General features: G+C 44.6%; 4 protein-coding genes across 5 annotated transcripts in view; 1 reads left to right on the top strand and 3 right to left on the bottom strand.

Moving 5' to 3' along the window:
* The window catches only part of LOC109466033, a 13,072-nt gene extending 12,162 nt beyond the window's left edge, over positions 1-910 (bottom strand). The window contains exons 1-2 of the mRNA XM_019763562.1: positions 794-910; positions 478-569 (exon numbers count right to left, since the gene is read on the bottom strand). Of these exons, the coding sequence (XP_019619121.1) occupies positions 478-569; positions 794-889 (188 nt within the window). The 5' untranslated portion in view covers positions 890-910. The remainder of the gene's footprint in view (positions 1-477; positions 570-793) is intronic.
* A 2,157-nt stretch (positions 911-3,067) lies between these two features.
* LOC109466154 (insulin-like growth factor-binding protein complex acid labile subunit) lies at positions 3,068-5,816 on the top strand. Its single transcript, XM_019763807.1, has 4 exons — positions 3,068-3,770; positions 3,964-4,119; positions 4,390-5,336; positions 5,558-5,816. The coding sequence occupies exons 1-4, from the start codon at positions 3,275-3,277 to the stop codon at positions 5,573-5,575; spliced, it is 1,617 nt and encodes a 538-aa protein (XP_019619366.1). The 5' UTR covers positions 3,068-3,274; the 3' UTR covers positions 5,576-5,816.
* Positions 5,817-6,105: 289 nt separating this feature from the next.
* On the bottom strand, positions 6,106-10,190 carry LOC109466157 (monocarboxylate transporter 13-like). Of its 2 annotated transcripts, none has more exons than XM_019763811.1 (5): positions 9,911-10,190; positions 8,303-8,504; positions 7,826-7,969; positions 6,521-7,462; positions 6,106-6,354 (listed from the first exon to the last, which is right to left on the bottom strand). In XM_019763811.1, exons 2-5 carry the CDS (start codon positions 8,502-8,504, stop codon positions 6,164-6,166), a joined length of 1,479 nt encoding a protein of 492 aa, XP_019619370.1. In that variant the 5' UTR covers positions 9,911-10,190; the 3' UTR covers positions 6,106-6,163. The 2 variants fall into 2 exon arrangements, with proteins under 2 accessions (XP_019619370.1, XP_019619371.1); XM_019763812.1 differs by lacking the exon at positions 9,911-10,190 and adding an exon at positions 9,151-9,180.
* A 577-nt stretch (positions 10,191-10,767) lies between these two features.
* On the bottom strand, positions 10,768-14,574 carry LOC109465912 (monocarboxylate transporter 13-like). The gene is made up of 5 exons (XM_019763399.1): positions 14,429-14,574; positions 13,360-13,572; positions 13,028-13,171; positions 11,763-12,689; positions 10,768-11,518 (listed from the first exon to the last, which is right to left on the bottom strand). The coding sequence occupies exons 2-5, from the start codon at positions 13,559-13,561 to the stop codon at positions 11,283-11,285; spliced, it is 1,509 nt and encodes a 502-aa protein (XP_019618958.1). The 5' UTR covers positions 13,562-13,572; positions 14,429-14,574; the 3' UTR covers positions 10,768-11,282.
* Between the last annotated feature and the right edge of the window lie 137 nt (positions 14,575-14,711).

Raw genomic sequence — 14,711 nt, 5'->3', positions numbered from 1 at the left:
GGCCTGAGTGTAATTATAAGGGGTTGGGCCAAACGTGTGTTACTGCGAATTCTGGAGAAGCAGGGCAACATGTTGAAGAGGCTGTTGTTACTGTTCAGCTTGAGTGAGTGTCGATTATCCTTTAATTCCATCGAGTGCAAAATTAGACTATTACCTTTTCTGTGAAGTTGCTGATTCCCAAGGGAGGGGTAAAATGAACCCATGCTGTTGGTTTTATCTGTGGTAATGGACAGTCATGTTATTTTAAAAACCTAATGGACTGATGGGCTATCTATATTGCTATCTTGTAGTTTTGTTACCTTTTTTGTGAAGTTCTGAAATGCCCTGTGTTTTAGCATGTCCAATAGTTTGCCACTACTGAAGAGTGTAAAGACTTAAATATTGCGTAGGACACGAAATAATGACGCGTCGACACTGGTAACCAGACATGATTACACCAGTATATTTGTGCATTTGTACAGTCTACATAAACATCACCTTATTATATCCGAGTCCTGTTGTATTTCATCCTCAACGCGAAGATTTTCGTCTTCAGAAGACGAACGCGTCGTAGTCCCATGTTGTCCTATCTGTAATAGATGTTTTAGACATGACATTACAAATTTCAAATTCTTTCTAAAATCGCATTTTAAAAACCGTATTTATGTTTATTGTACATGTCCACGATTGCTAAGTATATAATGTTGTATTCGTTCCCTGCCGTACGTTTTTTCTGTTCTGGAGCAGTACATTATACTGTGGGGAAAGTGATCCAGTGATGTGTGTTAACGTTATTAAGGAAAAGTTCGCTCACCCCAAGGTTGTGAATAAGTAGAATGAAGATGCCGACAAGGATGAGAAGACCCGTCGTTACTGTTCCTAACTTCTTCTTACACGGAAGGTTCCACATAGTCACCTGTAAGGAAATGTCTCAAACGGACATCTTATAATCGTAGAGTCGGGATAAGCAAAATGTGCTCGATTCTTGTTTAACATTCATTTTCTCTAAATAAAACTGTTTGGAAACTTAAAAAAAAACATTGATGTGTAAGAACAAAACTGTCACTACAGCACGAGTTAATCCTTGCATTATATTAGATGACGTCAAATTAAACATTGGATGCCCCCGGGTAATTTTTCCTACTCTGTGCGCTTAGTTACCCATGAGTCTAACCTTGTTAGCAGTCTCTATAACCGAGGCATTCAGGGTGCTTTTAAAATGCGTTTTTTTTTCTCCCATGACATGTTACTCTGGTTCTTGTGTCGATCCAGTGTCTGCTGAGGACGCAAATCGGCCGTATTGCCGCACAAAAATCAAAGCAAATCGGTTGTAATGCCATAGCAGACTATGACCTCGCTCAGAATGGGATACTAAGCAGTTCAGGGTTGAATAGAATCATCATATTGTCAGAAGTTATGCACGGTGGACAAACAGTAGCTAGTAAGTTACCACGGTCACTGCTCTCAATACACTTAAATGATAGCAGTTTATGAGAGTTGCTTACTTGTAGACAGGTCCTGCAGTGTTGTTAGTCCGCCAGCCCCTCCGAAAATGTCAACTGTTGAGGATTTGTTACATGTATGCACTGGTGGTGGGACTGGTCTGACAAGCTGACTGACACACGCACTGTGTATTTTATGTAACGTGAGGTCAAAAGTGTCCGACGGCAAATGTCAACGTGTCTTTTGGCACTGTATTGTGTAGTGTTAGTCTCCACCAGACTCCTTTTGCAGGATGAATAAATAGAGGGCAAAATGGAGATTCTATCGGCGGCCATCTCCTCTGGCCAATGATATCCCTTTTTAGGCCGATTTCTACTATTCATTCAGCCTACAAAAGGAGTCGGGTGGAGACTAGTGGTGTATTGTATTCTGTTGTGTTGTGTTGAGTTGTGTTGTGTTCAGTGTTGTGCTATGCTGTGCCGTGTATGTGACATGTTTTTCCCTATCACGGTGCTTTCCACCGCTTTCACACACGCTGTGACACAAAACAAGGACGTCATAACAAGTGTCCACACACAGGGGTGCCAAAGAATTCATATGAATGTTACGTAATCCATACGAATTTTACAGAACTCATGGTTGAATAACTTTGAGGGCTTATCCCGCCCTGATTAACCCCAAACTGCACTTACGCGGGCTTCTTTCACGACATATTAGATCAAATGGCAGGGCGAGGCTGAGAATCGGTGGAACCGGTGCTCGCGGCGCAAGTCACCAAATGAATTTGTAAGGATCGTATGTTTCCGCGTAATGGATCGTATTTATTCCGTAAAATTCGTATGTGTCCTAGTACTAGGTCGTATGTATTCCGTAAAATTCGTATGAATTCCATAGAATTCGTATGTAATCTTTGGCACCCCTGACACACTAACCTTCAAATCATCGCTATCCGAATACACACAGTGGCTTGTCACATTTGTGACACCGTATGTTGACAAATACTACGAGAGAAACGCCGGTGTGTAGAAGCCCTAAGCGTTGTACGTACGCTCATCAAAAAGAACAACAACTAGCTTCTCGATACCTGTCGACAAGTTGTAAATATGTCCTTACCTTACCCTGTAGATGTTACACAAGAGTTGGAAAGGGATGTGACAAATTTTAACTCTGGATAGACCGGTTCGAAATTAGGTCAGTTGCTTTATATATAAAAGCATGCACGTGTCTACCCACCCCACCCTAGTAATTTTAGTTGCATTTATTGACAATCAAATAAAAAAAAAACGAAACGGCTCGCCACTGGACGAAATAGCGGTGTTTTAATTGACGTGCGTGACACCTTAAATCAAGTCAACCAATATGTATCACAGTTTTACAGGAATTTTATCTTTCGATCAAAATAGTATTTGTTTTCTTGTTTCAATGCAGCCCGGTTACTGGTATGAGGACTTGATTTCAAACGGGCTCTAAAACCACATGTTGAGTGTGATGGGTTGAAAGCGATCCGATGTGGCCGTGAAGTCTGTTGAAGCAGACATTTACTAGCCTGGTTACCATACCTTTTAGAGCTCCCGAGTCCTACATCCTCCCCGCAAATTATAGCTCCCGAGTCCTACATCCTCTCCGCAAATATTTGCGGGGAGGATGTAGGACCCGGGAGCTATAATAGGTTTTGTAACCAGGCTAGACATTTACCATGTGCCGATGATCCACACCAGATGTAAACTGCGGTGCCCAGACCACACAAATAGCTATAGACTTTTCGTCCTTCAAAACGGATTGCCAACGCTGGGTCTCTTGCGTTTTGACCCGATGCAACTTTAATGCGACAATTGAAGCTCGCTGCGACGCTATGTGGTCATATGTTATCCTTGTTCTCTTTGCTCATCCGCTCGTGATGATGATAACGGGCTCCATCGCGCCCTGCCCGGCCGGGTGTACCTGTCCCCCCGAAACCGTGGAGTGTACCAACATGGGGCTGGTCCGCGCACCGGCCCCCCTCCCCAGGCTCGTCAGGGTTCTCAACATGGACGGCAACAGTCTGTACGACCTGGAGTCCGTAAGTTTCCGCTGGTTGCCGTACCTGCAGCAGCTGTCCCTACAGAGGAACAACATTGAGAGGATAGACGAACACTCCTTCGCCCAAATCGACGGCCTGCGCCGGTTGTATCTGACGGAGAACAACATCGGGGTGGTCGCGCGCCGCGCCTTCAGACGGCTTCTGCGGCTACGTCGTCTCTACCTGGGGCGGAACCACATCTCTCACCTCCACCCGGACACCTTCCGCCATCTCTCCAGACTTAAGATTGTCCACCTGAACAACAACAACATTTGTACAATCACAGAGGGTAAGTCTGTTGTAGTTAACTTTTAGGACGGCGTAAGTATTCACAGTTTTATAACGCTGAATGGTATGCAAACAAAGAGCAAAAAGGCAAACGTTTCAGCCTCTCGTTTTAGTACCATGTTAGGTACATTTGATTTACACGTACGTGCTTAGTTTATATTTGTTACCGACTCGTCTGTCCTTGTTTCACCCAGGTCTGTTTGAGGGATTGGATAATCTGGAGGAACTGACGCTCAGTCATAACTGTTTATCAGAGCTGCCAGACGGCGCATTCCGGGACTTGAACAGTCTACACACACTCTTACTCCATAACAACAAGCTGGAGTACATTCAACCTAGGGCATTCACAGGTCAGGAAACATCTTTTAAAAAATCTTTCTAAATTCTGTTGTTTTTCATTCTTTTATTTGTTTAAAATATCACCGTCCCTTCTATAATAGCACTTAATTCACAAATGTGCCACTCTAAACTACATTTCTAGATATTGCTGACTGGAGAATGGAGCTCAGCTGTTTATTGGATGACAGGTTAGCTTACTATGATACATGTACGTTTGAATGTAAAACTATACACTTGTACTTCCCATCACTGAGCTATTTTGCACTGTTTATATTGTACAGGTCTTCAATCTCTGACGTCACTTAACCTTTCGAACAACAGTCTGACCAACGTAACGTCTCACATCCTAGACGATCTGCCTTCTCTCCAAGTTCTCGAGCTTAGGAATAATCGCATCGGGTTCATCGGCCCAGAGGCCTTTGGAGCTGCCCCGAACTTGACTTATTTGTACTTGGACTTCAACCGTCTCAAACGGCCACCTGTTTTTGATCATCCACATCCGGGTCTGCGCTTTCTGTCCCTGTCTGGGAACGAGATTGAACAGATCCCGGATGTTGCTTTCCAGAATGTGCCAAACATCCACACTCTTCTGCTCGGGAGGAACAAACTACGACACGTACCTAAAGAAAGTCTAACCGTCGTTAAGAAACTCGTGGTCTTGAACTTGTCAGAGAACCCAATTTTTGAACTTCGTGAACATTCTTTTCAGGGGCTGGAAAATCTCAGGCTCTTGTCCCTGCGTGACTGTCAGATTCGCACGGTTTCTGGCGAGGCTTTCAGTGGGTTGAACCAAATCATGGGGATATTTCTCAACGGCAACCGCATTGTTAAACTTCCGTCAGAGACCTTCTCAACAATGCAGTTCATTTTTAGCATCAACTTAAACCGGAATTTGTTACGTCACATAGAAACCGGCGCGTTTGGAAATCACTCGGCTTCACTGAGGAGACTTTTTCTACAAAACAATCGTCTACAGCGGGTGCCCAAACTAGGCATGGGCATGATGCCAAATCTAAACGACTTTTATCTGGACAGGAACCCGATAAGATCCATTGGTCCTTTGTCATTTGCTCATGTACCGAATCTGAGAATGTTGGGACTACGCAGCTGTAATTTGAGTCATGTCCATGGCGCCGCTTTTGAAGGACTTGGGAAACTACGACAGTTGGACTTGAGAGAAACAACTTACGGAACCTACCATCCAAGGCCTTCACTAATATGTCTTCAGGTAAGAGATTTACTCGATACGCAAACTATAGTCAGTTTAAGTATGGGTCACCGGAAATGCTGACAATTCTTAAGTTACAAAAATAACTTTTTCTACGGATCCTCATATTTCTTGGTATCTATAAAGAAAATTTATCATTTGGTAACAGAACGGGCCGGGATATCTGAAGGGAATTTTATTCATCACAATAGATTTACTGCGCTTTCGTTTATTATTTACAGATCTTGTGGTGGAGGTAGACCATAATCCCTGGACCTGTGACTGTGGCATGCTGGGATTCCACCAGTTCTTAGAAACAGTTCAGCGTTTTTACAGGGAAATCGTTTGCGTGTTCCCGCGGTGGTTACAGGGCGCTAGTCTGGCAACACTTGACTCCAGCAGCCTCAACTGTAGTGAGGATTTTGATCTGTCAGTTACTAGACGTACAGATCTTTTACCTCACAACATGAATTATCATGAGACTGACTTTGAGCTTACCACTGTGGCCAATAGTCACCCAACAGACAACCAACTAACTGCGTATTAAACTGCCTTCGTTACCGCTCAATGACCCTCAAGTGCTAGTCCAAAAATAAACCAAACCAGACAGACAGATACCCACTTCATTCGAGTTTTCTTTATTAAAGCTCATTCAAAGAATTTCTTTCCAAAACATCTCTCTCTCCCATATATTGCAATTTCCATTTTTAGGAAGGTGTTACATACAATTACATACCTTTATCATTATGGTACAAAAGCTTGGGCCTGACACTGACCTGTCTTCTGGCTGCAATGTAGCGACTGAAAACGCTATGTAGCAAAACACATATGACGCAGATTACACGCAGTTACAAATAGGACATCTCGTTTGCCTCGTTGACGGGGTAGGGTGGAGAGCTCTCCTCCCCAGACGATCTGCGAACGGATTTCTCGTTCCCAATGCACAACAAGATGGCGGCTATGAGTCCTCCCAGGACAGGACCACATCCGGCCACGATGAACGACAGGGTGTAGTTTTTCGTGACGTCGAAAAGTTTCCCTGAAATTCGAAATACAGACCGATGTACACATGTGATTGGCACACTCAACAACGAACAGCATTGTATACGAGCGAGTGTACTTCATGAGCTAAAACCTGAAAAATTTACAAACAAAATGGTAAACGTTGTGTTTGGATTGGTTAAGAAAACATATGTTGTTCTTACCTGCGATGGGTGGTGCACCTATTATTGTAATGCTCATCAGCAACGTCATCAACCCCATACCATCTGAAAGTCTTGTAGGACCGACCAGATCCGCCAGGAGTGTCATTGACGTTGTGAAACCAGCTCCTACCAGAAATCCTACAGCAGAGCAGTAGACGGCCAACGCTGGGTAAGTCTTTGCAAGGGGTGACAAAAGAGAAGAGATGCCAGTCGCCAACACGAGAAGTATGTACCAATGCAGATGGCGAAACCTGCGATTCGTGGGAAGAAATCCCGACAGCAGTCGACCAATCAGATCGCCGATAGAGATCATGGAAACGAGAAACGCCGCCTCGTATTGATCGATCCCGTGATGACTTGCGCGCGGCGCGATATGCACGATGGGAATGAACAGACCGAATCCCAAGAAGCACATCTGTGCAATTATGAAACAAACTAGCGAAGGATTGGTCAACAGAGTTTTGAATACAGTTAGCCTTGTCCCACAACTACTGCAAGGGCCACCCAAAGTTTCATCGGGAAGGGGAAGGTCTTTTACATTTTCTTCTTGGTCGTTCTTTTTGCGATTGATTATGTCCACCGGTTGGTCCTGATGGGGGTCGCTAGGGTCCAAAGAGAAAGCTTCGTTACTGTACGCCTGGGTTTCCGTGGCCTCGGCCTTGGCTTCTTGTGGTGGCAATGGTTCGGATTTAGGCGGTGTAGCCAGCTGGATCGGCCTCAACAAGGCCGCGAAGGCTGTGATGTTCAGCATGACTCCGGCAGCGATCAGGAACGACCCTCTCCACCCGTACTCCTCGATCAGGTACGTGAAGAGCAGGGGGAACACCACGTTCCCTACCCCGACTCCGGAGAAGGCGATGCCGTTAGCGATGGCGCGCCGTTTGTCGAAGTATTTTCCCACCAGACTCAAGCTCGGAAACATGGCTAGGGACGATCCTAAACCTGAAGAGAAAAAAATTGAAGAAAGTGTACAATTTACAACTGTGTACAACTATATCTGCCTCTTCTTCTTAGCCCGCAATACAACGGATGACTCACAGCTAGCTGCGCGTTGACTAATGTTATATGTAGTGAGGGAATTGCGTGTGCGAAACAGCACGTAGACTTTGCCCATTTACCAAATTTATGATTTGAAGATGGTATACATTATTGCCTAATGATAAAGCTAGTTTACCATCAGCTTTATGTGTACCACTCAGAAGCTTTGTACGATGACGTTAGGGTCTGGTATCAATGTGTTTTGCCACCGTGCATGAACATATTCGTTTTGGGAACCACGGAGACATTAAAAATATGTCAACGCACCGACCAACACGCCTACAGTGAAGTACAGGGGGGTTATGCTGGTCGCGAATGACGTCGCAATGCACCCAGCCGCCGCCAGGACTCCGCCCACCATCGCCACAGGTCTGAAGGTGAACATGGCGCTCAACATGACACCGAGTAGAGCTAGAAAGGTAAACAACAATCAAATTAATACATATGAAATCATATTGGAATATTGTTCAATGAACTATAGTACTCTCCATGCAGAGGTTTGGGCTTTAGGTTATTTTTTGCGTGTTTAGGCTTTTTTATTGGGGTTTAACCCAATGGGTTGGTGAAAAAATTCCAGTGCAAAAAAGAAACCCCCAGCCGATAAAAAAAGCCTAAAACACGCCAAAAGTAACCCTTAACCCAAACCTCTGCTTGGAGAGTAGAATTATCGTCCCATCACCTAATTTCACCAAATTTAATGAAATAATACATATTTGGCCTCAAAGAAATATTTCCTTGTCTTACTTCCTCCAAATGTGAATCCTAGGCACACGGAAATGACCCATGACGTAGCGGTAGCTGATTGGTTGAACTGCGCCGTGAACTCCTCGAAGAACACGCCGAAGGATCGAATCACTCCCAAGGTGCAGGCGCCGATCATGAAGACGGCGAGAACCACGGCCCAGCCCCACCCTCCGTCTAACGGCTTGGTGTAACGTACCGGCATCTGTAACGGCAATTGTTAGACCACGGAGTTATAACGGGATGGTTAGACTGAATCGTGTAGAACGCAAGACACAGGTGGATCTAGTTATCATCTTCCCCGAATGGGAACGCGAACGCGATTTCGCAGGAGGAAGGGCAGGGAAGGTATTAATGACTCGAAGAGAAAACCTGTATATATGGAACGTTAACGTTATGTTTCCCAGCCACTGTCTGGGGGGCTACTCAGACACGGCATTCAAAGAGTACTCGTGACAAAGAGCGTACTTGAGAAACAACAACAACTCCTTTTAAACGGAGAGCGTTCTAGTTGCTTCAACTAAAGCGGTGCCACTTAACACACCACAGCCGGGGTCTAGTATGCAATTTATTGATAATTTAGTCGACAAGACCACAGAGAACTATCAGGTGTTCATAATCAGATTTGCGAGCAATGTGATGACTTATCAACAAAGGCCAATCTTGCCAAGCCCCATTATTTCCCCAATACACAGCATACTAGCTGGTCGTTGGGTTCTCGCTTGATTGATCATGAGTACAGTTCATCACGCTTTGAACACTGTGTCCACATTACGGACTACCCGAGTAAATATAACCGTTTCACTAAATCTTTGAATGAAACCCTCAAACACGTTGACAGTTCAACTTACCTAAAGAGTTCACACATTGGGAGCCAGCCCGGAGCTATTTCACCTGGTTCAACCAGTTTAAGAAGGGTCAAAGGGTAAAGGTTGAATACTTAAACAGGAGCATGCAACGGTTGAGTGAAGAACTAAGGCACTCCAACATGCTGGCACCCGAAGATGACATGGTGACCTCGACACTCTACATCACGGCGTGTGGTTCTCAAAGTACGCGGATATCGATCTCTATACTACTTATATTATAGTATTCCAGTGCAAAGTCTAGTGCAAATGGTGATTAGATAGCCGACAGGTTTAAGATTTGTAGCTGATTAAATTTTTAATTATACGTTTTATTTGAAAAAGCAACCCAAGGTTGTATGGTAGTAGAGCCATGTTCACAACAATGAGATACTTTAGATACTTTTAAAGATTTCTGTAACGGCTGTTTTTCAAACTGGCCTGAACACAGTACACAAGACCATTTCTTGGCGGTAGCGTCTCAAGTAGACATACTGTGTGTCAGACGCACACATTGCAATGCCATTTTCCTAAGTCAATGTCACCTTTACAGAGGCTAGTCCTAGTGATTATATAATAATATTGTTAATATGCTGCAAGATCGCCATGGGAAAGATTGTAAAGATCACATATGGATTAAAATATTAGACTTGTAAAAAATATCTAAATCCCGTGTCCATACACTACAGTGCCAGTTCACAGGCAACAGAGATTAAACTGAAGACGGAAGCTTCAACGGGTCTAAGAAGTTGGAAAGTTCACAAACCTTCGTTTAACTGTTTGAAGAATCCACCAAGCAGCTGATAATATGGTAAGAACACGTTCGAAACGCAGCAGCAAAACCTGTCTAGACGTCTGTTTGTGAAGCTCACGGAATACGTGAAGGTTACATGGGTCGAATAGAACAAACCACTGCCAGAACCAATCAGGGGAAAGATAACAAAACTCTCATAAAATCACAATGAGGAGGCAGTAGGGGCCCTTATTGTTTTCTGTATAACTTTCAGCATCTGTCGCGTCATTCTTGTTTTTTTAGCATGTCGCAGTCTAAAGAATTTCTTTTGATGGGGTTCATCAGAGTTACAGACTGCTTATTATTGGGGACACACGTATCTACTTGAGATAAATAAACACACCAATCCGTCAACTTCCCACGTTTTATACAGGTACTTAAGATGGAAACGCAATCACGACATAGTTATTTAGGTTCAGACTAGGAGTTAATGTTAGTTGTACTTGGTACATTTTCCACCTCCGTCCAGTAAACAATAAGTAGCGGGCCCGGTACAGGGCTATAATGCTGACAATAACGAACTGAACAAGGCTTTGACGAAGATTTAAAAAACAATACAACCGTACACTATTTTTGCAACAGACTGAATGTTTGTGGCGACAAAAAAAGACACAAAACATTTGCACGATAAAAACAGGAACAACTCTAACTAAAACAATATTTGAAAATGTTATCAAATAAGTCGCTTGCACATTAACTATTGCTTCGTGTTATATAATTATAGACATCAGAATTAAGTCTCCTCGACCTAAATAACTACTAGTAATATAAATAGCAACAAATACAACAATATATCAACAGCATATTGCAAGTGTGCGTGTGTGCGTGTGTATATGGATTGCTCTTTTCTCACAGCAGTTGCCATGAAGGTACATACATAGAGATACTTTTACTGGAGTAAAAATATTGGTATACCTTAAGCTTAACGCACTTAAGTCACTGCATGTGACGAGGTGGGGGAGGGGTATTAGGTAAATCTAAAAACGCTTAAAATCTTTGTCGAATAGAAATGACGTTGACTGTAACGACGTAATTCTCTCTTCCAGCTTCTCAAAAATGCAGCTGTCTTTACCACAGACGGACGATACTAAAAGGCCCATGACATACCATGACACAACTTTCTTTGCACATTGTACAACAATCATTTCAAAATGACCCCCCCCCCAATACACACACAAACACATGGTCACGATTCCACCTTCCCTGGTAGATGTTTGCACTGTTCAGAGGACTACAAGCCAAGAATTTCACAGATTTTGATACTTTCTCAAGAAATAAAGGTCTACTGTCCTTGCCAGACAAGGCATTGCTGATAAACATCGATAGCAAGCTCCACAACCACATATTACACCGATGTTTCGAACACAAACGGCGTGAGAACTTCCTTGTCGTCTGACTTGACGACGCTGGGCCGGGCTCGATTGGCGGGACCGGTTGGAGAGCTCTCCCTCCCAGACACTCGGCGAACGTTCTCGTCCCCAAGGCACAGCAAGATGGCGACTATCAGTCCTCCCAGGACGGGAGCACATCCGGCCACGATGAACGACAGGGTGTACGTTTTAGTGGCGTCGAACAGCGCTCCTGTGGAATAGAGTATTATAGTGCGCATTGATTGATAGTAATAGTACACATTAATTGATGAAACATGGTATGCATGGTTGTTGGTACTTGGTAGTTAGTGTCTGTGCCATAGAGAGAGAAAGAAAAACATAATCGTATGTGATGTTTCTCTACGACTCTTTTTTTCATAGTTGTAGATTCTAAGACGGTTGATTCTCGGTTATGTAAAGGCGAAAGAAGGCATATATGTTAATGACGTCCATACCAGCGACAGGGGGTCCACCCAGAATCCCCACGCTCATCAGCAGTGTCATCAGTCCCATGGCGTTGGAAAGCCTTGCAGGACCAACCAACTCCGCCAGGACTGTGAGTGATATGGACATGGACGCACCTCCCAGTATTCCATAAAAGACGGAGTACGTGGCTAACGTTGCGTACCCACTTGCCAGCGGTGACAAGAGAGACGAAGTGCCCATCGCCAACATGCACAGGATGTACCAATGGAGGCGGCGGAATCTGCGTGACGTGGGGAGAAACCCCGACGCTAGCCGGCCCACCAGGTCTCCTATAGAGGTCATAGAGATCAGGAACGCCGCCTCGTACTGCTCGATCCCGAGATACCTTGCCCGTGGGGCCATGTGCACGAAGGGAATGAAGAAGCCGAACCCGAGAAGGAACACGGAGATTGTCAGACACACGAATGGAATGTAGGCCAAGAGTGACTTCCACTGAGCCAGAATCATCTTCCCCGGACTTCTGGGAGTCGGCGTTGCTGATTTCCCATTCGACACGATTGCAACTTTCATCTCGTCGGTGGGACCGGCGCCGGCGTGTGATGCCATCTCAGAATCGTCCCGGGGCAAGTCTCTCTGCTCGCCGTCCGAAGGCCCGTTGCGAAACGGTGCCTTGGGGTTCGCCGGAGCTTGTGCGTCGGGTCCCGGTGTCGGCATAGGCAGCTGGATCGGCCTCAACAAGGCCGCGAAGGCTGTGATGTTCAGCATGACTCCGGCAGCGATCAGGAACGACCCTCTCCACCCGTACTCCTCGATCAGGTACGTGAAGACCAGGGGGAACACTATGTTGCCTACGCTGACGCCTGAGAAGGCGATTCCATTAGCGATGGCTCGCTTCTTGTCGAAGTATTTTCCCACCATACTCATGCTCGGAATGAAGGCCAAGGACGAACCGAAACCTGGGGGGGGGGGGGCACAGCGGTTTTATCAGTGTTGTTAACAGGGCAAAAACATCATCTACAACAAAAATGATGATGTGCAAATGGAGCAATGATCATTATAGACACTGTTTCCTTCGTAGTTAGGTTCGAGGCGTTTCAATACCACTCCACCCTGCACTAGGGAAGACAAGTACTGTTGAGTGTTGTTCCAAACAGATTTCAGATCCTCTTTACAGATTTTCTACAACGCTTGATAGACGATACGAATAACGTAGATTCTGATTGATAAGTCGCTCGCCGTAATCTGAAACCAGGTCTCAAGTTGAAGAGAAACGTTACCTAGCTCCATAACTCACCAGTGAGCACCCCTGTGGTGAGGTACAGGTGGACTATACTGCCCGCAAATGACGTCAGAATGCACCCAGTGGCCGCCAAGACTCCGCCCACCATCGCCACAGGTCTGAAGCCAAACATCGTGCCAAACATCCCGCCGAAAAACGCTGGAAAATATTTTTATAATAACCAGCATCAACATTTAAGTTGTGTCTGGGTGTTTGTGCACGTGTGATTGCATTATAGTCTTATTAAAACAGTTTTGGTCTTGCTTTCCTTTTGACAGCAAACGTTAACCACCAAATTTCGAACCACCAAAAGTTTATCTCAAAGAGACATTTCAAATTCTCCCTACCTCCTCCAAATGTGATTGCCATAGCAACGGAGATGACCCATGACGTGGCAGTTGCTGGTTGGTTGAACTGCGAGGTGAACTCGATGAAGAACACGCCGAACGACCGTGTCACTCCCATGGTACATGTGCAGATGACGAAAACTGACAATACCACTGCCCAGCCATAGCCGCCATCCAGAGGCTTGGTGTAAGGTCGCGTCATGGTCTGAAAAACTAGGTAAGCATCTCATGATTATCATGTGTACATTGAAAACAGCATAAATCGATGAAAAAGATTTTTGCCTTTTGAAGACGAAAGAAGATGATAGCGGAAAGTTATAGTTGGAGGGAAGACGAACGCAACATTGCGCTTTTCTCATTTGCCACCGGTTTGGAAAATTTTATCGCTGCCAGTTGAAGATGGGTCAAAGGGTAAGGGGAGCAAAGGTTGGAGACTTAGACAAAAGCATGTGACGGTTGAGTAAAGAACTAGGCACTCGACACACATGCTGGCACCCGAAGATGACATGGTGACCTTTAGACTCTTCATCACGGCGTGTGGTTCAAAGTACGCGGATATCGATCTTTCCTACTTATGTTGTATTATTCCAGTGCAAAGTCTAGTGCAAAATGGTGATTAGGTTTGAGATTTGTAGCTTAGGAAAATTTATAATCATACGTTTTATCTGCAAAATGAACCCAAGGTTGTATGATAGTAGAGCCTTGTTCAGAAAAAAATGAGATACTTTTGAAGATTTCTGTAACGGGTATTTGTCAAACTGGCCTGAACACAGACCACGAGACCATTTCTTCGCGGCAGCATTTCAAGTAGACATACTGTGTGACAGACAAACGTTGCAATGCCATTTCCCAATTCATTGTCACCTTTGCAGAAGCTAGTCCTTGTGGCTTTTAATATGTTGCAAGATTGCCATAGTAAAGATTGTAAGGATCAAATATTGACTAAAATATTAGACTTGTGAAAAATATCTAAATCCAGTGTCCATACAGTGCCAGTTAACGGGCAAGAGAGATTAAACTGAAGACGGGGAAGCTTCAACGGGCCTAAGAAGTTGGAACGTTCACAAACCTTGGTTTAACTGTCTGAAGAATCCACCACGCAGCTGATCATATGGTAAGAACAGCCTCGGAAATGCAGCAGCAAAACCTGTCTAGACGTCAGTTTGTTGACCTCACGGATTTACCTACGTGAAGGTTACGGGGGTCAAATAGAACAAACAACTGCCAGAACCAATCAAGGGAACGATAACAAAACTCTCATAAAATCATATCAGGTGGCAGCAGGGGCCCATTCTTCCCGTTTTTCTTTGTATCATTTCAGTTGCATGATTTTTTTTGTTTAGCTTGAATAT

This window comes from Branchiostoma belcheri, unplaced genomic scaffold, assembly GCF_001625305.1.
Source record: "Branchiostoma belcheri isolate BF01 breed outbred unplaced genomic scaffold, Haploidv18h27 scaffold16, whole genome shotgun sequence".
NCBI lineage: Eukaryota > Metazoa > Chordata > Leptocardii > Amphioxiformes > Branchiostomatidae > Branchiostoma > Branchiostoma belcheri.
The sequence above is the reverse complement of the archived record's forward strand: the minus strand, read 5'-3'. Positions and strand labels throughout refer to the sequence as shown.

Bases quoted from the DNA above. Each gene is read 5' to 3' on its own strand.
- LOC109466157 (XM_019763811.1), bottom strand. From the start codon at position 8,504: ATGCCGGTACGTTACACCAAGCCGTTAGACGGAGGGTGGGGCTGGGCC. The intron at 7,970-8,302 runs GTAAGACAAGGA...TTACCTTTCTAG, and splicing joins AGGATTCACATTTGGAGGAA to CTCTACTCGGTGTCATGTTG. The intron at 7,463-7,825 runs GTGCGTTGACAT...TTTTCTCTTCAG, and splicing joins CACTGTAGGCGTGTTGGTCG to GTTTAGGATCGTCCCTAGCC.
- LOC109465912 (XM_019763399.1), bottom strand. From the start codon at position 13,561: ATGACGCGACCTTACACCAAGCCTCTGGATGGCGGCTATGGCTGGGCA. The intron at 13,172-13,359 runs GTAGGGAGAATT...AATATTTTCCAG, and splicing joins GGCAATCACATTTGGAGGAG to CGTTTTTCGGCGGGATGTTT. The intron at 11,519-11,762 runs GTATGGACGTCA...TCTATTCCACAG, and splicing joins GGGTGGACCCCCTGTCGCTG to GAGCGCTGTTCGACGCCACT.
- LOC109466154 (XM_019763807.1), top strand. From the start codon at position 3,275: ATGTGGTCATATGTTATCCTTGTTCTCTTTGCTCATCCGCTCGTGATG. The intron at 3,771-3,963 runs GTAAGTCTGTTG...TGTTTCACCCAG, and splicing joins CATTTGTACAATCACAGAGG to GTCTGTTTGAGGGATTGGAT. The intron at 4,120-4,389 runs GTCAGGAAACAT...TATATTGTACAG, and splicing joins TCAACCTAGGGCATTCACAG to GTCTTCAATCTCTGACGTCA.